Raw genomic sequence first — 21106 nt, forward strand, 5'->3', positions numbered from 1 at the left:
CTGGCTCCAGCCACTTGGCAACTGGCAGAAAGGCCTTTCTTGTTCCGATTGCTTTAAAATGTTGGCAGTCCCTGGGCACTCTGTTGATCATACCGCTCTCCCCAGCATTGGTAATCTGCCAGTTCTGCCCTTTATTTTGCTTCTTTTTGGTGGAGACTGCAGGGTATTTCATCTGTCCCACTGCACTTGTCCTGCACTTGTCTGTACTCTTGCTGATACAACCCACGATAACGGGGGCTGTCTTTGCTACAAGAGAACCCTGTTGCCTTCTTGTCAACTTGTTGAAGACCAGCACACCCAGCTCCTTTCCTGCAAAGCTGCTCTTCAACCAGTCCACCCCAGCTTGCCCTGCTGCACAGGGTTATTTCCTCCCAGGGACAGGACATGGCTGAACTCCCCAGGCCCCTTTCAGCCCGCATTACCAGGCTGTCGCTGCCCCTCTGATGAGCAGCCCTGCCCTCCAGCATGTCAACCACTCATCTCCAGTTGGGGATTGTTCATGAACTGGCTGAGAGTGCACTCCGTCCCACCATCAAAATCATTCCTAAAGACAGAAGGCATTGGCTCCAGTATTGACTCTGAAGAACGTCACTGGTAACCATTAGTCGCTTGGACTTTGTACCACTGTTCTCCACCCTTCGAGCCAGGCAGCCTCCACCTAGTTTCCCCCACACTCCATTGCTTACTCCTCCGTCCTCACTCTCCCCAGTCTGGCTACAAAGGTGCTAGGGAAGACCATGTCAAAGGCCTTCCTAAATGCAAGGCATGCAACAGGCACTGCACTCCCCTGGTCTGCACAGCCAGTCATCCCATCCCAGAAGGCAAAGAGGTTGGTCAACAGTTTGACTTGATGGCTTCATGCTGGCTGTTCCCAGTCCCTTCATGTGACTGGAACTAGCTTCCAGGAAGATCCGCTGATCCCTGGTGTGATGCTGACCAGCCCATCATTCCCCAGATCCTCTTCCTTGTCCTTCTGGAAGATGGATGCAATGTTTCAGGGGGAGTTGGGGAGGGCAGGGGCCAGGCAGCAGCTGTGAGGCTGTTCCAGCTCCTGCTGCACTGCTGATCCCAGTGGTATGGGGAGAGGGGACAGGAGATGGGGCAGTGAAGGGTGGGGCAAGTAAGCAGGGATGGGGGCAGGAGGGCAGTGGGGGCTGCAGTGAGGGGTGGTGGCCCGTGTTTCTGCAGCGCAGTGGCTGTTGTGTTCACCTCCCATGCAACAGTCCCACTCTGACCCCAGGCAGAAACAGGCCATTTCCCTGGTGCCCCTGCCACCCTCGCAGCAGGGTGGGGACACAGGAGGAGGGTGCTCTGCCTGTCCTGGTGCTCAGGGCAGCTCCCCGGGGCTGGCACAACTTTGCCTGAGGGTCCTCTTGGTCCTCGGCCTCTGCTCTGGCATGGCTGGAGCAGGGACAAGAGCTGGTGGAGCAGGGCTGGGAGAGCTCGGGGAGCTTCTCCTTTGCAGTGGAGCAGTGAGGAGCATGGTGGCTCCCATCTGTGCCCTGTCCCTGTGCCTGCACATGGCCCCACTTCTGCTGTGCAAGCAGCGCACAGGGCAGGGTGCCTTCAGGGGTGGGGAAACACCCCCCAGCACAATATCCACAACAGCCCTTGGTGCCCCGTCCCCCCACAGCCCTCCTGCTTTGACAGCCTCCACCAGCGCCTGGGCCCTGCACAGCTCCAGCCATGTCCCACATGGGGTTGAGCACACAGCCATCCATCGGGGTCTGCTGGGGTCTGGGCTGGGAGAGAGGCCGGGCAGGGCTGGCTGTTCCCCTTGATACAGGCCCTGAGCCCAGCAGGACAGAGCTGGCCACACAGGGAAATGCACCCATAATCCTGGGGTGTGCAGCCAGGGCTGGAAACAGCCCATGTGAGAGGCTGGTCTGGGACGAATGCCTGGGGGCACCTTCCCCATCAGTCCGTGCAACCACGGGCACAGAGCGGCCTCCTCTCTTCTGCACTGGCATGTCTTGGCTCCCCTGCATGAGACCTGGCTCTGCACCACAAACCCCCCAGTGTGTGTCCTCACCCTGCCCAGTCACACAGCTGAGCTAACATTGGCATTTCCCTCTCTTGGGCCCTTTCCAACCCAGCTCAGCCCCTCCCCGGCTCTCCCCACCTCCCCTGCCCTCTCCCCAGCCCACCCAGCAGAGCAGACCAGGCTGGTGGTGGCTCCACAGCAGAGAGCTACAGAGCTCTGGGCACTCACACCACATCCCCTGCCCCCCGGCAGCCACAGCAGCTCTGGGGGCAGGGGTGTGTGTGCCAGCTGCCCCATCAGCCTCCAAGCTGGAACAGGCCCCCGTGGCACAAGGAGGCAGAGCACAGTGACACTCTGCATCTCCCTTGTTCTTGTGCACAGGAGATTCCCTACCCCCAGACTGCCTGCAGCCCCCCGTGCCAGCCCCTCTCTCCAGCACAGCACAAGGCTCCCTGCCCTGGGGCTCCTCAGGCAGCTCCTGCTGCCCCAGGGGCACAGCAGCCTGCCCTTACTTGACCTCCACAGAAACAGATTTCTCTGTCTCCTTTATTCCTCCTTGCCAGCACACAATTGCTCCTTTGCTCTTCCAGGGTTGTCCCTGCTCCCGGGAGAGTCTTTCCCCAGGGAAGTGCATCGGTGCTGCCCACCTGGCTGTTCCTGGACCCAAGCCTGTGCTCCTCATGGGGCTCCGAGCTGGCAGTGCTGCTCAGCAGAGCAAGTGGGCTGTGGTGCCCTGGGGCCACAGGGTGACTCTGCAACGGTGATTGCGTTGGGGGTGACATGAAGAAATATCACTGAAGAGTATAGAAAGCATCAGGTAGTTTATAGTCACCTGCCTGACATTCAGTCCTAATCCTTTCTCTTTCAAACTAAATGCAGGCTTCATCCCACAGCCACTGAAGACAATGGGAAGCCTTACTCCCTCCGCCCCCGCCCCCATTTGGTGTGAGTATGAGTCCTAATGCTTTAATTATAAAAGTTAGACTTGCAAAAACATGTTCTACCACTAAAACAGCATAATCCTGGCCATGTGCTTGGAGGCTGAGTAAAGAAGTCGTCCCTCTGGAGCTCTCTCCCTTCAGCAAGCCTGGGTACCTCTGGCTTCAGCCACTTGGCAACTGGCAGAAAGGCCTTTCTTGTTTTGATTGCTTTAAAATGTTGGCAGTCCCTGGGCACTCTGTTGATCATACCGCTCTCCCCAGCATTGGTAGTCTGTCAGTTGTGCCCTTCATTTTGCTTCTTTTTGATGGAGACTGCCAGGGTATTTTGTCTGTCCTACTGTACTTGCCCTGCACTTGTCTGTACTCTTGCTGATACAACCCACGATAATGGTGGCTGTCTTTGCTACAGGAGCACCCTGTTGCCTTCTTGTCAACTTGTTGAGCACCAGCACACCCAGGTCCTTTCCTGCAAAGCTGCTCTTCAACCAGTCCGCCCCAGCTTGCCTTGCTGCAGGGGCCCAACGGGGAGCCCCGATCTGGCAGTGCAGCCTAGCAGAGCAAGTGGGCTGTGGTGGCCTGGGGCTATGGGGTGACACCGTGCTGGTCAGGGTGGGAAGCAGACCCAGCTGGACGGGCGTCATTGCACGTGACAACGCCCTACCGAGACATCTGTTGCCCTGTGGCCATGGACGATGCTCTCAGCAATTACAGGGCATTTCAAATGGCTCAGGCTGTGTTCAGGTGTGTCGCTAGATCCAGCCCATGGCTTTTCATTGAAGGTGACATGGACCACTCTGCAGGATCCCTTTCCTGGGCCTCCTGGGTCCCCGCTGCCTCTCGTGGGATTGCAGAGCTCTCACTAGCCTGCACATTCACTGCTTTAGCCCTTTCCCTCTGGATGACTCCACTGGATTTTGTGAAGCTCCATTCACTGCCCACCCCTAAGCACGTGGTGCCCTTGGGGATGCCTTGTGCTATCCTGATGGATCCATACTCCCTTCGAGAAGGACGGGCATCAGTGTCCAGCCGTGTCCTATGGGAGATACCACTTGACCATTCACGATCTCCAGGAGCACTGGGCACGCAGAAACAAAAGCTGAATCCAGCCCTCATTCCCTAACACAGCACCTCTAAGCTCATTGCCTTGAGCCCAGGGAGAGCGTCAGAAAAGCAACAGGCCCTTTCAGGGGGAAAGTCCCTGAGCACATTCTTGTCTCCAGCTCTTAAAAGAGAGCCCAACCTTCAAGCACCACACTGGGGAAATATGCTTTTATTACAGAGAGGCCAACTCTGACGCAGTGAGAGACATTTACAGAAGACGTCTGGGTCAGACAAACTGGGTTCATGGCTGTAAGGAAGTGGGATGAATTCCAACACTTCTGCACAAACATGATGATCACAGCAAGAATGCCCAAAGCACAAGACTTGTCTGAGGTACTTAGAAACCACCTGTGAAGAGGGATGGGCAGCTCATTGCTGCTGCACTAAAACCAGGAGAATCAGTTTCTTCAGGGCATCCCTGAGCTCCCTGTTCCTCATGCTGTAGATGAGGGGGTTCACTGCTGGAGGCACCACCGAGTACAAAACAGCCACCACCAGATCCAGAGACGGGGAAGAGAGGGAGGGGGGCTTCAGGTGGGCAAATATGATAGTGCTGAGAAACAGGGAGACCACGGCCAGGTGAGGGAGGCACATGGAGAGGGCTTTGTGCTGTCCCTGCTCAGAGGGGATCCTCAGCACAGCAGTGAAGATCTGCAGATAGGACACCACAATGAAGATGAAACACCCAAAGCCTAAACAAACAGTAACCACAATAACGCCAGCTTCCCTGAGGTAGGAGTCTGAGCAGGAGAGCTTGAGGATCTGCGGGATTTCACAGAAGAACTGGCCCAGGGCATTGCCATGGCAGAATGTTACTCCAAATGTGTTCCCAGTGTGCAGCACCACACTGAGAAACCCACTGGCCCAGGCAGCTGCTGCCATTTTGACACATGCTCTGCTGCCCATGATGGTCCCATAGTGCAGGGGTTTACATATGGCAACATAGCGATCGTAGGCCATGATTGTGAGAAGAGAATACTCAGCCAAAACGAAAAAGGTAAGAAAAAAGACCTGTGCAGCACATCCTGAGTAGGAAATGGCCCTGGTGTCCCACAGGGAATTGGCCATGGATTTGGGGACAGTGGTGGAGATGGTGCCAAGGTCGAGGAGGGAGAGATTGAGGAGGAAGAAGTACATGGGGGTGTGGAGGTGGTGGTCGCAGGCTACAGCTGTGATGATGAGGCCGTTGCCCAGGACGGCAGCCAGGTAGATGCCCAGGAAGAGTGAGAAGTGCAAGAGCTGCAGCTGCCGTGTGTGCACAAATGCCAGGAGGAGGAACTCATCTGGGAAACTGCTGTTGGGCATTTGCTTCTTCTGAGCTTTGGGGACTGTCCAAGGAGGAATACGCATTGATAGGTTAAAACAGTTTTCTCTGAGCCCAAACCAGAATAGTCTTAATAGAACCCTCCACATTCCCTCTCTTCTCTCCCTTTGTTCAGATCCCTTTTCTGTTCACTGGTTTGTGCTGGCTGAGCATGCTGTGCACAGCAGGGCCCTTTGGGTGTGGGCTCCAGAGGAGTCAGTCCTGCTCTGCTGGGGTTGTAAACGGAGGTGTCAAACTGCCCCCAGGATTTGGGGGGGATTCCTGGAGATGGGTGCCATGAGCCAAGTGAAGGGGATTCAGTCCAGTGACCCAGTGCAAATATCCTCTTAATCCTTGTGAGAGATGAATACAGCACTCATGGCAGCTGTCTCTGAAAGAGAAGACCCTTGCGAGGGATTCATCTCCCCCAGCCTTGCCCTCCTGAACACAGATGTCTGTGTCGGAATCAGCCCCACCAGCTCCCCCTCCAGCAAGCCACAGAAACACTGGAGTGAAGGCAGGGGCTGACCCCACCCATTCTAGACATCTCTGTTCCAGTGAGATGGACCCTGTCCTTACATCAATTTACCCTCTGCACTCTTTCCCCAGGCACTGCAATGGGAGTGGGACGTGACTAGCTCTGATGTACACACTCTGCAGCAGATTACAGCCACCCATTTTGTGGAAAGTTCATTCAACAGTTTATTCAGAAAATGGGCTGCAGTGGAAGGATCTGATTCTATGTTTCTTGAGTTTTGATGGTCCCATCACGCCGTGGGAGCATTCTTTGATGCAGTAGAAATCTTTGGCATTTCCGTTCCTCTCAGCATTAGAACTTAAGTGTCCCAGCAGGAAAAGGGCTCACGGTGTCTATATACTACAGACAGAGTCAGGGGATCTGGACTGTGCAGGAGTCTTGCTGCCCGCTGCCCTGTGCTAGCACCTCTCCCAGCTAAAGGACAATCCCACTCCCAAGTTACTCTAAGAAAGGAACTGGGCTGAGGTGAGAGTGGAGGAATGTAGCTCCAGAGGGAAGATTTCCCCATTCTTCTCTCTCAGAGCAGACATGGGGAGTGTGCTCTGGAGAGCTCGTCAGAGCAGGTGAGGAGGTTTCTGACTTGCATGACCAGCACAAAGACTCTCCGCTATCACAGCTATGCTATGGCAGAGCTGAGGTCTTGTGGAGGGCAGCTTGCAGCCTGGCAGGACACCCCAGAGACACAGTCAAGAGATCTAAAGAAGGGTGAGGGGGGCAGCCTTAAAGCAGAGTCAGATCATTCCCCAATCAGATGAAATGCATTGCCTAGAAGGTTAGAAGGGGCCTTGGGCACATCATTGCCATGAAGACAGCTCCACGCAGGACCCACAGGGTCAGTGCCTTAACTGCAGCTGAACCCCTCTCCTTCACCCCAGAGAGCAGGACAGCAAGAAGCAGAGCAGCACAGAGAGGAGAGGAAACAAGCAGCAGTACCATGACCCTGCCAGCAAAGGGAAAGCCAGGAGGGAGAGCCAGACGGGCAGTTAGGAAAGCCTTCCCCTCACCCAGCTCTGCACACCACCTCCCAGGCAGCGGCATCACAGCACAGTCACTCTCAGCCCCTTTGCTGTGCAGTGGGAAATGGGCACGTCACAGCAGAGATGCCCCTCTGCTCTGCTGCAGCTCAGGCTGCTGAGGAGGGGGCTCCTGCCCTGCAGCCCATGGCCTTGAGGGCAGAGGCTGTGCTGGTGGGAGAGGAGACACGGGGGGCTTGCTGAGAGGAAGATGTCTGCATTGCAGGGACTGACCGGGAGTTTTCCTAATTTCCCCTCCCACAGCATTTATGGCTTTACTTTCCTCTCACTCGCTGATCATATCTCCCCTGCCTGGAGCTTTTCCTCCTGGCAGCTCTTTCTCTGCCCCATCTCTTTTCCCTGCCAGCGCTCACAGACCCCATCCCACCCTCTGGGCACTCAGTCCTGCCCTGCAGAAACCTCCCAGCAGCAGGGCACTGCCCAGGGGCATCTCTGGGTTTGCAGGTGCTAAGGAGCAGGTCAGACAAACGCGGGTGAGGCCAGGCAAGGTGATGGTGGTGCTTTCTGTAGGCAGAGCACTGGGTGAAAGGATGCAGTGAGGTCCCTCACAGACCTACTGATCTCTCACTGTAATGGTCTGGGAGCATCAGCCTCTTGTCCAAACCTCACAGCTCCTGTCCTCTCCTCTTGCCCACCCCCACCTCTCAGCTCCTGCAAACAGTGGGAAACTGGAAGCAGAGACTCAGGAAAGGTCCTTATCTTTCAGGGAACCCCGGCCATGGCTGTCTGCTTGAAAAGGTCCCCTGGAAATATCCTGGGGGTGAGGGAGAGCTGAGAGCAGCCCTGACCCCCGCAGCACCCTCTCAACAGGAGGATGAAGCCGCCCTTCTCGGGGTCGCTCCTTCCACCCAGAGCTTCTCCCTGCAGCGCCCTGGGCAGCTCCCTGGGCAGGCTGAGTGCTGACCCTCGCAGGCGGCAGAGTCCCCGCCCCGGGCACACAGCACCCTGGGTCGCAGGGACACTGCTCTCAATTACAGCCCGCGCACACCTGGGGGCACTCCCTGGCTTCACACCCCAGCACCGTCCCTGGCAGAAGGTAGCCGTGATGGCCTGTCCCTCTGACGGTGTGGCTGGGAAGCCCTGCTCTAAAGCACCACCTGCTCCAAACAGGAGGAGCTGGCAGAGCCGCCCTGACAGACCCTCTCAGCTGTGGAAGGTGCCAGCTTCAGAGGAACCCTCCGGCAGCCACAGCAGCAATGTTGCCCTGCAGCCAGAGACTTACTGTGTTAGGGGCTGTGAAGATTTCTCGCTGCAGGCACCTCTCAGCCATCCTCTGATTCCCCACTCTCTTCAACTTCGGAGATGCCCATCTCGTTCTGGCCCCTGCAGGCAGTGCCCGGAGTCCTGCTTCTCCAGGAAAAGGAGCTGCACTTGGACAGAGCTGGCTCTCTGCAGTGCCTGCCAGGTTGCCATGGGCTCCGGCAGCCCCAGGAGCCAAGCCCAGCTCAGGAGCAGAGGCCCAGCTCATGACGTGACTTTCTCTGTCCCCTGGGCACCCTGGAGATGTTCCTGCAACTCCAGGGCTGACAGTTCCTGGAAGGCAGCAGGATCATCCCTGGGAAATAGCCACTGAAGTAGATGAAAATAATCACCGAGGGTCCCTCTCCAAACAGTGCAGAGACTGACTCTAGCATTGCAGTTGGTCTCACCAGAGCATGGCTGTCTAAGAGAGGTGGAAACGTCCCACTCTGGAAAGCCCTGCTCCCATCTCATAAGAGCACAGGCACAAGAAGGGAGTTGGTTTGCTCATGCTTCAGGGATGATTTAGAGGAGTTAATCAATACATCGAGTGCTCACTGAGAAGCCCCAGGGTGGAATAGGATACAGTTCCCTCCCGTGCTCTCCACAAACTCACAGGAGGTGGGATTCCCCTTGCCCAAGTCTAGCATGCACAAAACGTCTGTCTGCATGGCAGCTCCTTGTTTAAGCTCCCACTGGAATCAAGGGAGATGGAGGGAGGCACTCAGCTGTACACACACACACACACACCCCTTGGACATTTGTAGGGCCAGAGGTGGTCCAAGACATGTACCACTTTCTCCTTGCTCTGATGGAACAATTATGAGACCCATATCCTTCCAGGACTTCAGCTGGTGCAGAATCTCCTTGGCCATCTGAAATGACACTTGATGCCGACTACTGCAAGAGGTCTGCTCACTATGAATCTGAGACATATGTGGATCCCGACATTGCAAGCAGTTCATGCAGTTCAGGGCATACACTTGTTTTAATGCCATCACAAGAGGCCTGCAGGGCCATGTCCAATGCACGGGGTGTCCAACACAAGCACCAGGTTTCTAGCAGGTACAGCACAGGACCTCCAGGAAAAGTCCTTGCCCTTTTGGAGTGGTTGCTGGGCAAACACCCCAGGGCATCTCGCATTTCCTAACTGTTCTCAAACAAGGGATTCCCACCACTGCCTTTAGGAAAAGACCATCCCATCTACACCCGAGCATGCTGCAAAGATGCAAGGCACATCACACCAAGGTCTCCACACACAGACCTACACTTTCAAACCCCACTAGTTCTTCTCTCCCTAAACCTTTTCTCAGCCCTCATGCTATGAACAGGGACGGTGCTAATGATGCAGCCACAGTGTGCCTGGCTTGCAGGCTGTTGAGGCCCAGGGACTTTCTCAGTGGCACCTTGTCTTTCCTGGAGATCTGGCCACCTCCATCACAGGCCCCAAGGTGCTGCAGAGTCAGCTCAGGGACCAAGCACCTCTCCTGCCACAGCTGCATGGCCAGCTCTCTTTTTTTCTGGCTTGGCAACAGGTATCACCATGACAAGTCTGTGCTCTGCCCTGGTGCCAAAGCTGAGGTTCTGCAGCCCAGATGTACACAAATGCACAAAGCCTGGGGCACAAAGAAGAGGAAGTGGAGATGCACAAGCTGTTGCAGAACTGCAAAGGCTTAGAGCAGCCTGTGGAAGTCTGTGGATCACAGACCCCAGTTCTTATGGGGGGACTTGAATCTCCCAGACATTCAGTGGGAGGGCAATGCAGCAGGCTGCAAAGAGTCCAGGAGGATTCTGGAAGGTGTGGAGGACAACTTCTTAGCACAGCGAAGCCTGATAGGTCAACAAGGGTGACACTTTCCTGGACCTGGAACCTGCCAACAAGGAACCACTGATGAGGGCTGTGATAACCAGTATCAGCCTTGCCTGCAGTGGCCATGAGACAGTGGAGTTCCAGATCCTGAGCAACATGAGGAAGAATAGTAGCAGAGTCCACACTCTGGATGTCAGAGGAGCAGACTTGGACCTACTGGTAGAGGGATCCTGTGGTAGGCAGCTCTGAAGGGCAGAGGAACTCAAGAAAGTTGGCAGGTCTTTCAGGACAGCATCCTCTAAGCTCAAGAATGGCCCATACTGATGCCCAGGAGAGCAAGCAGAGATCTCAGGACACAGAGCGGCTGAACAAGGAACTCACAACCGAACAACAGTACAAAAAGGCAGCACACAGGAACAGAAAGCAGGGAGAGGCCGCAAAGGAGGAATTGAGAAATGTTGTCCAGGGAAGTAGGGAAGGTGTTAGGAAAGCCAAAGCGCCTTTAGGATTGATGCTTGCAAGGGATGTCAAGGGCAAAAAAGATGATCTGCTATTGCTTCAGTAAGAGTATAAGCATGAACAAGGGAAATGTGGGCCCATGGCTGAGGACTGGGGCAGGCAATCTGGTAACAGCAGAGGTAGATAGGTCTGGGGAACTCAGTCCCTTGGCTTCAGCCCCCACCAGCAAGGTGTCCTGTGTCTGTCTGATTCACGGACTCCGATGTGCTGGATCAGAATCAACTTTATTCAAGCAAGCAAGCCCTTTATATATGCTCTATATGCCCGGGTCGGTCCTTCCCACAGTGATCTATGGTACTTTCCACTCCACTTGTAAGCACCACGTTGTACTTTCCCAAAGGTCATGTTCCCATCATCACTCCTTCTCATTCCCTGCGGCTACTTCCTTATCCACATACTGCTATTTATTCCTCCCAAGGCTTTCGGCTCCTTAACTCTGTCTTGTCCAATCCCTCGCTGTCTGCCCATACATCTCCCCCTTTTTCATTTTTTAAACCAAATATTGCCAGTCCAGTGTGTATTTGCACAGCAAGTACTTGATGCAAAGTCCTTCGAGTCATTCTCTGCATAAGGCTTATTAAGCAGGGGAGATAGATGGCAAGGGATAGAAATCTTAGCAAGATTACCAATCCACACACCAGTACCTTCCTGAACCCACATCCAGTCCTGTCCCTCAAAAGGGTTCCACTCTGATTCTATCTACAACTTATTCGTAAGGTCGTGTAGTCGCCATAAGCTTTTATGAATCGATATTGACCCTGCACGAGGCAGGCAGACATTGCCAGAAAATGTCCCGACATGGGCTCATCTTAACTGGCTCTCAGTCCTCGTTTGGTGTTTCGGGGGATGCGTCAACAAGTCGAATCAGCCGTGCAGGCATCCAACGCGGCCCGTTACCTGTGGAGACACAAGCATAACCTTTCCCCCATATTTTTAAGTCTGCTGGTTCACTCCATTGACCCCTTTCCAGGTTCCTGTAATGAACCCGAGGCTGTTCTCACCACGTAGGGCATGAGAAATGCTTATTAACTGCACTTTGGTCCGTATAATGGTTTACGAGGTTGAGAGCATATAAGCCTAGAGTGTACAGCATACCACACGTTTCTAGCAGGTACCACATGGGACCTACAGGAAAAACAGGCCCTTTTGCAATGGTTGCTGGGCAAGTGTTGCGGGGCACCTCAGATTTCCAGCCTGTGACCAAACACCTGAATCCCACTGCTGCCTTCAGGCCAAGGCCATCCTGTCCACATTCAAGCAAGCTGCATTAATGGAGGCCCATCATACCAAGGTCTCCGCTCATGTCCCTGCACTCTTGCAAACTTGTAACTCTCCTTGCTCTGAATCTTTTCTTGACCCCAGATGATATCAACGAGGACTGTGCTAATGATGTCCACAGGGTGGCTGGATGCCAGGCTGTCCAGGCCCAGGGACTTTCTCAGTGGCACCTTGTCCCTCCTGGAGATCAGCTCACCTCTGTCACAGGCCCCACAGTACTGCAGAGGTAGCTTGGACAACAAACCCCTCTCCCACCATTGATGTACTGTCCAGCTCTGTTTCCCCCTCACCTTGGGCACTGCAGGGTTTGCTCTCCCAGTGGGAACCTCTTTCACCATTGCCTGGCCACCTGCTCTCTATGACAGCACGTCCCTGCTCTGAAGTGGGGCCACTGCATACACGGTGTCCTTGGCTCTTGGTATCAGGCATCACCATTATAAATGTGCACTCTGTGCCATAGCTGAGGTTCTGCAGCCCAAATATATGTGAATGTCTTCAGCCTGGGGCACAGACAGGAGCAGATGGAGATGCACAAGCTTTCACAGTGCTGCCACATGGCTGGAATCACTGAAATGTGGTGGAATCACTGGCACGACTGGAGGGCTGTGATGGCAGGGTGCAAGCCCTTCAGGAGAGATTGTTGGGGAAGATGAGGAGGGAGGATGCCCTTTGTGTGAAGGGGCAGCTCAGATGTATGGAGCTCTTTTCTCTGGGATGGACAAGGGGATGGGTGAGATCTTGTGGGTGAGCATGAGTTTCAGACCACCTGATGAGGGAGAGGAGGTGGCTGCATCTCCTTTAATCAACCTGAGGAAGCCTGTGGATCACAGGGCCTGGTTCTTGTGCAGGGAATTGCATCACCCTGTCACAGCAGAGTGCAAGCAGTCTAGGAGGTTTCTGGAGGGTGTCAGGACTTTGAGAGGGCTGACCACTCTCACAACCAGGCTCATCTTGGAAAGGTTGTGGAGATCGGGGCAGGTCCCAATGGCCAGAAAAAGGAATATGTTATGCCCATTTTCAACAAAGGCCACAAGAACAACCTGGGGAGCTGCAGGCCATTCCACCTCACTTGAGTGAGGAGTATGTCATGGAGCGATTCATCTTACATCACCTTTCTGGGCACATGAAGGAGAAGAAGGCGACTTGGAAGAGTCCGCATAGATTAACTGAAGGGGAATTGTTCCTGACCAATCTGATTGCCTTCTGTGGTAAAAGACCTGTACTGTGGAGGAGCAGAGAGTAGTGGAGGTCACTTTCCCTGACTTTAAGCAAGGTATTTGATGCTGTCTTCCACCACGTTCTTGTATACAAGAAAGACATTACAGTAGGCTGAGTAGACAACCAGATGGGTGGAAAGCTGGTTGGATGATGGAGCTCAGAGGATTTTTGTGAATGGGTCATTCTTTCCCTGGAAGTTGCTGACAAGTGGAGGGGGCAGAGGTCTACACTGCCACCTGACCTGTCTAACAGATTCATTTGCGGCCTGGAGGAGGCAATTCTCATCACATTTAAGATGACACCTAATGGGGCAGAATGGTCACATGCTTGAGGGCTGCCATTCAGAGGGACCTCAGCCAGGAGGAGGAATGGGCTGTGAGGATCTTTCTGAAATTCAAGAAGGACAAATGCCCCTCGGATAGACCAACACCCTGCAGTGGTACAGAGTGAGGAGTCCCTGGCTGGGCAGGAGCTCTGAGGAGAAGGACCTGGGAGTCTCTGTGGGCAGCGAGCTGAACGTGAGCCAGCAGCATTCCTTGGCAGCAATGGAAGCCACAGCATCCTGGCCTGCATGAACCAGAACAAAGCCAGGAGAGCAAGGGAAAAGACTGTCCCCCTCTACTGTACTACTAGCACATCCAGATCCTGCATCCAGCTGGGGCCCTGTGCAGAAGAATGCTGTTGCTCATTCTGATGATTTCAGGTGCAGGCCCCCAAGGTGCTTGGAGACTGGAGCATTTGGCCTGGGAGGAGAGGCTGCGGTGACATTTGTTCAGCCTGGAGAAGGGAAGGCTTTTGGGGTGACTCTTAGCAGCTTCCCAACTCAAGGTGGCCACCCATAGCGAACCAGGCTTTTACAGGGATTCATGGCAGAAGAATGAGAGGAAATGGTTACAAACTAAGATGGGATAGCAGGGAGAAAAAAATCCATGAGGATAATGAAGCATCTGAAGAGCTTATGGACCACCTGTTCTTGGAGGACCCTGTTGGAAAAAGCCCAGAGGAACCTGATGTGACTTCAGTGCTGATCCTGATGGGAGCAGGAGGTTGGACTAGAGACCTCCCAAGGTCGCTTCCAACTGACATGGATGGGTGATTCTGGCATCTCTGGTGATAGCTACTGTGATTCTTGAACTCCTGAATTCCTTTTCTGCATGTGTTTTAGCACCACGCATGGCATCCCCAGAGCCTGCCCTCCCTCGTGGTGCGAGGTTACCTCTTTTTAATTATGAATGACTGCTTGCCTTTCTCACCATCTACAGCACCTGCACACTACAACATGATGCCAAATGAGTGTGACATATGCAGAAAGTCATGGCATGAGGGTGGTTGCACTCTAACAGCCCTAAGGTCCTCTGCAGATCCAGTAAAATACAGAAGGATTGGAAGAACCATGAAACAACCTAGGCACACATTTGTAAACTTGACTTCGTCGCTGAGGGAGCTGTCTTTGTTCAGCCTGGAGAAGAGGAGGCTTTGGGCAGACCTAATAACAGCCTGCCCATACCTACCAGGAGGTCATCAGGAGGATGGAGCCAGCCTCTTCACCATTGTGCACCATGGGAGGAGGAGGCCCAGGATGAGGCATGAGCTGAAACAAGAGAGGTTCAGGCTGGGAATTAGGGCAAACATTTTACCCATCCAAACAGTGAAGCACTGGGGCAGGTTGCCCAGAGAGGTTGTGCCATCTCCATCCTCAGAGGTTTTCAAGTCCTAAATGACTAAAGCCCTCACCAACCTGCTTGGAGCTGACAGCTGAGCCTGCTGTGAGAAGCACGTTGGGCTAGAGACAACTGGAGGTCCCTTCCAGCCTGAATGATTTGGCATTTCCTTCCACCCTGGGTCTTCCCTTGTTGACCTTAGGGAAAACATTCAGCTTCCCCATGGCCATGGAAGTACATCAGACAAAAGTATGAGCACATCAACTGCATGTGTCTTGTCCTGCTCTGGTCAGAGCAGTTCAGATTCAGAGCTCCTTGGCCAGTGTCCCCAGGTGGCCCTAATATTTCATTGGTTTCACCTTTTATTGCATTTTCCACTCTTTTCACCTTACAAGCCCTTTTCTTTTACCACCCTAATCTCCTCCCATGCAACCAGCATACCTCTGTTTACCCCTTGACCCTGGTCTTGCTTGCTTTGTACCTTCCTTTGGCTTCTCTGAGATGGCTGCCATGCTCATTTCAACTGTTTCTGGCAGTTCCTTTAGAACAGCATGGCCTTTATTATCTATGGTGTCCTGCAGTTGGTCATGCTGTTATCCTGTCAGAGGCATGGCAAGATAGGATGAGCCATCTGCACGCACACATTCACAGCTGACACAAAGGAGCTTGAGCTGAGAGGGACCTTGAGAAGGTTGGAGATTAGGCCAAGAGAAACCTCCTGAAGATGTGCAAGGAGAAGCGGCAGGTTGGGCCTTGGTGGAGTGACCCTGAGGAGAAGGGCCTGGACATCAGGAGGGATGCCATATGAGCCCGTGGTGCATGCTCACTGCAGATCAGACCAGCTGCATGTTGGGCTGCATTAGGAAGCGTGTGGCCCCCCAGACTAGGACTGTTTTTATCCCCCTCCACTCAGCACTGGGGTGGCCACATCTGGAATCGTGCGTCCACGTGTGGTATACCCAGTGCTGGAGGAATGGGGAGGACCTGGAGAGTGTGCAGAGGAGGTCTGCCAAGATGGGGCTTGTTGCCTGCAGCACATGAGCTGTACAGGGAGGCTGAGGGACCTGGGCTACATTATCCTGGTGAAGTGGAGGCTAAGGGCAGTAGAGTAGCAGCCCGTGAGTGCTTGAAGGGAGGTTTCAAAGATTTTGGTGCTTTTTTTGGTGGTGGGAAGCTGCACGAGAAGGGGAAAGAGCTACAGTCTTCAGCTTGAGAGGTTCAGAATGGATGTTAAAAAAAGAAATGCCCCTTGACGGGTAGTGCTGTGGTACAAGAGGTCAGGCAGAGGGAGTCTGTGCCCCCAGCTTTGTGTTTCAAGGAAAAACAAGGGAGGGTGGAGAGACATCAGTAAAGGTGGGCAGATCCCTGGGCGAGAGCAAGGTGGGGAAGCAGGCTGGGTGTCTACAGGCTGCAGTGTAACTGGCTCAAGCATGGGACAGTGTAGGACAGGCTCTGGTGGAGAAGGCCAGGGCACTGCCAAGGCTGAAAGCTTCTGACAGCTTCTGTTTGTGCTCTTGTGTATGGCTGCTGTATCTGCCATCGAGGCCTGCCAGAAGACACCATTTCTTTGCAGCACTGGGGCCTTGTTTCCTCCTCCTGCTGGGGGGGCCTGGGACGTGCCATCTCATTGCACCTAACTCAGCGTGGCACACCCCCACCCTCACACTGCCCCCACAAAGAGCCCTGAGCAAAGCGTCAGAGAAAGCATCACCCTACTCAGGGGCTGGGTGTCAGTGCTTGGCCATGTGGTACGATAAAACTTATCCAAGTTTTCTAGGCATGAGAGCTACCTGCACATTTTCTTTATCTATCTGTAACAACTGCCTCTGCTCTAATCAGCCCTTGGAGAGGCTTTGTGAGTAATGGCCCTCAGGGGGACTCATTAACACTCCAAGAAAATTTGTGATTTCCTGCTGAATTCAACTTCTTGAGTGGTTGCTTCACTCTCCTCTCAGAATCTGACATTCATAGACTCAGCACCAAGTACCCCGAGGGGTCATTACAGTGCAAAAAGCCCTAACGAGTTCTCCTTAGAGAACCAGCTGCAAATACACACAGAAGGGTTTTTCTTAATTGGCATCAAACAAAAATTAAACATGATGGAGTTTATTGAAAAGGAAAATTAACTCCTGAACTGTGTTTCAAGTCCAGGCTGCCTCCAGTGAGGTCCACTTTCCACAAGGGATAGCCTTAGTAGAAATGTTTCAGACAGATTGATAGGATAGAGAGAAAACACAACTAAGATGTTGGCTAAATAGGCAATTAGACTCCTGAAAGATGAGGCAATTTTTGCACTTCCTGAAGCTCAGAGCAGCACTGAGAGAGAGGAGAGATATCTGAATGAATGAAGAGAAAGGAGAGAAGAAAAAGTGGAAAACAAGGGAAAGTGCCTATGCCCAGATAGTCTGCTGCAAAGATGACTTTAGAAATGATCGATTTAATGAGGACATGTGGAAATATGTGAAAGACTGCTGAGATGAAATCCATAGCATAACAGACAAAGCAGTGGTACACCAGCTTAAGGGGTAGATGAATATTTCTTCAGGGATTCACAACCTTCCTGAAAATTTTCCATTATTGCATCATGGGAAAACAAGGACATTTGTATTAAAATGAGGCAGTGTCCAAATTCAATCCCCATTGACTAATCAATTGGACAGACAGGGTTTGTGCCTCTGCAAAAGTGGGATGAATTCAAATGTTTGTGTGCAAATGACTGTCACAGACAGAATGCACAAAGCACAAGACTTGTCTGAGATAAACTGGAAATCACTTGTGAGGAGAGGTGGGCAGCTTATTGCTGCTGAAGTAGCAGCAGTTGAATCAGTTTCTTCAGGGCATCCTTGAGCTCCCTGTTCCTCATGCTGTAGATGAGGGGGTTCACTGTTGGAGGCACCACTGTGTACAAAACAGCCACCACCAGATCCAGAGCTGGGGAGGAGATGGAGGGGGGCTTCAGGTGGGCAAATATGACAGTGCTGACAAACAGGGAGACCACGGCCAGGTGAGGGAGGCACATGGAAAAGGCTTTGTGCTGTCCCTGCTCAGAGGGGATCCTCAGCACAGCAGTGAAGATCTGCACGTAGGACACCACAATGCAGATGAAACACCCGAAGCCTGAACAAAGAGTAAGCACAAGAGCCCCAATTTCCCTGAGGTAGGAGTTTGAGCAGGAGAGCTTGAGGATCTGTGGGATTTCACAGAAGAACTGCTCCAGGACATTGCCATGGCAGAGTGGTATTGAAAATGTGTTGGCAGTGTGCAGGAGAGCATTGAGAAACCCACTGGCCCAGGCAGCTGCTGCCATTTTGACACAAGCTCTGCTGCCCATGATGGTCCCATAGTGCAGGGGCTTGCAGATGGCCACGTAGCGATCGTAGGCCATGACAGTGAGAACAGAATACTCAGTCGACAAGAGAAAAGTAAAATGAAAGACCTGGGCAGCACATCTTGAGTCGGAAATGGCCCTGGTGTCCCACAGGGAATTGGCCATGGATTTGGGGACAGTGGTGGAGATGGTGCCAAGGTCAAGGAGGGAGAGATTGAGGAGGAAGAAGTACATGGGGGTGTGGAGGCGGTGGTCGCAGGCTATGGCTGTGATGATGAGGCCGTTGCCCAGGAGGGCAGCCAGGTAGATGCCCAGGAAGAGGGAGAAGTGCAAGAGCTGCAGCTGCCGGGTGTCTGCAAATGCCAGGAGGAGGAACTCAGTGAAGGAGCTGCCGTTGGACGTTTGCTGACCCTGGGCATGGGGATCTGTCCAAGGAGGAAAAGACAGTGACAAAGTAGAGCAGTCTTCTGTGAGCCAAATCTTTTGCCTTTCTCATAGAACCTCCCACTTTTCCTCTCTTCTTTACCTTCATTCAGCTCCCTGTCTGGAGCTCTGGTTTGAGCTGGCTGAGTGTGCCGTGCAGACCAGGGGCTTCTGCTAATCATTTCCAGAGGAGTCAGTCCTGCTTTGCTGGGGGGTGTAAACGGAGGACGGTGACAAACATTTCCAGTTATTTGGTGGGGATAGGAGGGGCTTGGGTGCCACGAGCTGAGCTAAGGTGACTCAGTCTAGTGGCCTGGTGAGAATATTCTCTGTTTACCATAATAAGAGATGAATATAGCACTTTGACCAACCAATATACCCCTGCCATGGAAGAAAGCTCCGGGGAGATGGGCAAGGGTGATGTGCCCATGAAGCTCAGGGCATGAGGTAGGGTGTGACTGACCACAGCGGTTGCACAGAAAGCCAGCTTTATCTCACGGCAAAGGGGACCAGGACTGGAGGGTAAGCTTTGTTTTAGGGAAACAGCTATGTCAGTTGAGCAGATCAGCTGACTACACCCCAGCTGAGTGGATCAGCTGGTGTAAATGTTTCCCCCTGAATTCATCAAAAGAGTGTGAATGTCTCCCTGAGTTAGCCAGACCAGCATGGGAGGGGGAGTGTATACATGGCTCAGCCCAACACAAAGTATAAAAACTGAACAACTAGCAAAAGAACTTGGAAAAGAGCAACGTGATTGAGCTGGTTTCAGCCCACGTATTCCTTCCCCACGATCGGGGATGCCCAGCGTTGTGACGGTGAGCTTATAGAGACCAGTAATGGGGATCACACTGGTATTGTGATTGAACTGTATACTGCAGTTGCTGTATTTCGCTAAGTGTAACTGACACTTGTATTGTGATTTCAGTATATTGCTGTATCACTCTGCTGAATCAAAAATCCCGTGTAACGTCAAATATCTGCAAAGAAGTAAATTTTGATATTAAACATTACACCCTCCATGTGTGGAATATCTAAAAGAACCTGGTCAGAGAGTATAGGACGCTGACAAGCTCTCATGTCAGCTGTCTCGGAAAGGGAAAATCCTTGTGAGGGATGAACAGAGGCGTTTGTATCTGAAGCAGCCACACCAGCTCCTTCTAGCAAGGGAGGGAAACTCACGTGAAGGCAGGGGGTGCCTGACCCTTTCTGGATGTCTCCACTCCAACGAGATAGACCCTCTGCTCACGCCAATTTACCATCTGCTCTCTTTCTCTGTGGTGGGAGTGGGAAGTGGCTAGCTCTGATGTGCACATCCTGCAGCAGATTATATCTATTCTTTATGTGGAAAGGCTGCTCAATATTTCGACACCATTTTCTCTGAAATAGAGTCTTCAGTGGGAAAGTCTGATTAGATAATGATTTAGCTTTTAGATATCTCCCTCTCACTGTGGGAGCATTCTTTGACAGGGTAGAAATCTGTGGCAGTTCAGTTGCTCTGAGGATGAGCATTTGTGCATCCCAAGAGGAAAAAAAGGGCTCACCGTGACTTTGTGCAAAGTCACGGGATCTGGTCTGTCAATGAGTCTTGCCCCTCTTGGCCTTGCGCTTGCACCTCTCAGCTAAAGGACACTCACAGTCACAAGTTTCTCTCAGAAAGAAACTGGATTGAGCTGAGAGTGGGGGAATTCAGATTTTAAGGGAAGATTTCCAAATTCCTCTCTCTCAGGCCAGCTATGGAGAAAGTGATGAAGAGCATGACAAGGTCAACTAATTTGCCCGTCCCACAGATCGCATTTTCTGTTGCCCCAAAGGTTTCAGGGGGGCTGGGAACAGCTTACTCCTACGCAGATCCCTCCTGCACAACTTGCAGGGCAGGTGTCTGAACTGCAGCTGAAGCACCCCAACCCCAGAAAGCCCAAGAGAAGACCAGGAGCAGCAAGCACAGGAGGGGAAACAAGGAGCAACACAGTGATCCTGCTGCCAAGGGAGGCAAGGAGAGAGAGACAGATGGGCATTCGGGAAAGCTTTCATCTTACCCAGCTGGACATGCCACGTGGCAGACAGGGACCTGGCAGGGTGGTCGCTCTCAGCCCCTTTGTCAGGCAGCATGAAATGGGCCCGTGGCAGGAGAGATGCCCCTCTCCTCTGCTGCAGGTCTGGCTGCAGAGGAGGCGGCTCATGCTCTGGACTCCATGGCTGTCAGGGCAGAGGCTCTGCTGGGTGGGAGCAGAGACACAGGAGAGTGGCTCAGAGGAAGGTGTCTGCATCAGAGGGACTGACCATGACTTGCCCAAATGCATCCTCCCATGGTGATTCTGTTCGCAGTTCCCTCTCATTCCCTGCCCGTCTCTGCTGCCTGCAGCTGTCCCTGCTGGCAGCTCTTTCTCTGTCCCACTGTCTTTTCCCTGCCAGTGCTCACAGACCCCATCCCATCCTCCGCGTGCTCAGCTCTGCCCTGCAGAGACTGCCTGGGACAGGGCATTAGGCAGAGGCATTGCTGTGCTCCAAGGTGCTGTGGAGCAGGTCAGGAAACCCCTGACAAGGCCATAAAGGTGGTGCTGGTGCTGTCTGTAGGCTGAGGTGGGGCTGAAGGGGTTTGCTGAGCTTTCTGACAGACCTATTGCTCTCTGAGAGTGAAGGTTTAGGAGTCTCAGATTTTTCAGAAAACTCTTTCCTGTTTTACTCCTGACAAAATTAGGGAATCGAAAGCACACACCCTAGAAGGAAAA

At 53.0% G+C, this 21106-nt stretch overlaps 1 protein-coding gene across 1 annotated transcript; it reads right to left on the reverse strand.

Moving 5' to 3' along the window:
- Window positions 1–17453: 17453 nt before the first annotated feature.
- Window positions 17454–18559, reverse strand: LOC135325824 (olfactory receptor 14J1-like; the record flags this gene model as incomplete). Its single annotated transcript, XM_064503802.1, has 2 exons — window positions 18481–18559; window positions 17454–18379 (listed from the first exon to the last, which is right to left on the reverse strand). Coding segments are annotated over exons 1-2 (1005 nt in total), but the record flags the coding sequence as incomplete, so codon positions are not given.
- Between the last annotated feature and the right edge of the window lie 2547 nt (window positions 18560–21106).

The sequence above is a fragment of the Dromaius novaehollandiae genome, unplaced genomic scaffold (genome assembly GCF_036370855.1).
Source record: "Dromaius novaehollandiae isolate bDroNov1 unplaced genomic scaffold, bDroNov1.hap1 HAP1_SCAFFOLD_30, whole genome shotgun sequence".
In the NCBI taxonomy this organism is placed as follows: domain Eukaryota; kingdom Metazoa; phylum Chordata; class Aves; order Casuariiformes; family Dromaiidae; genus Dromaius; species Dromaius novaehollandiae.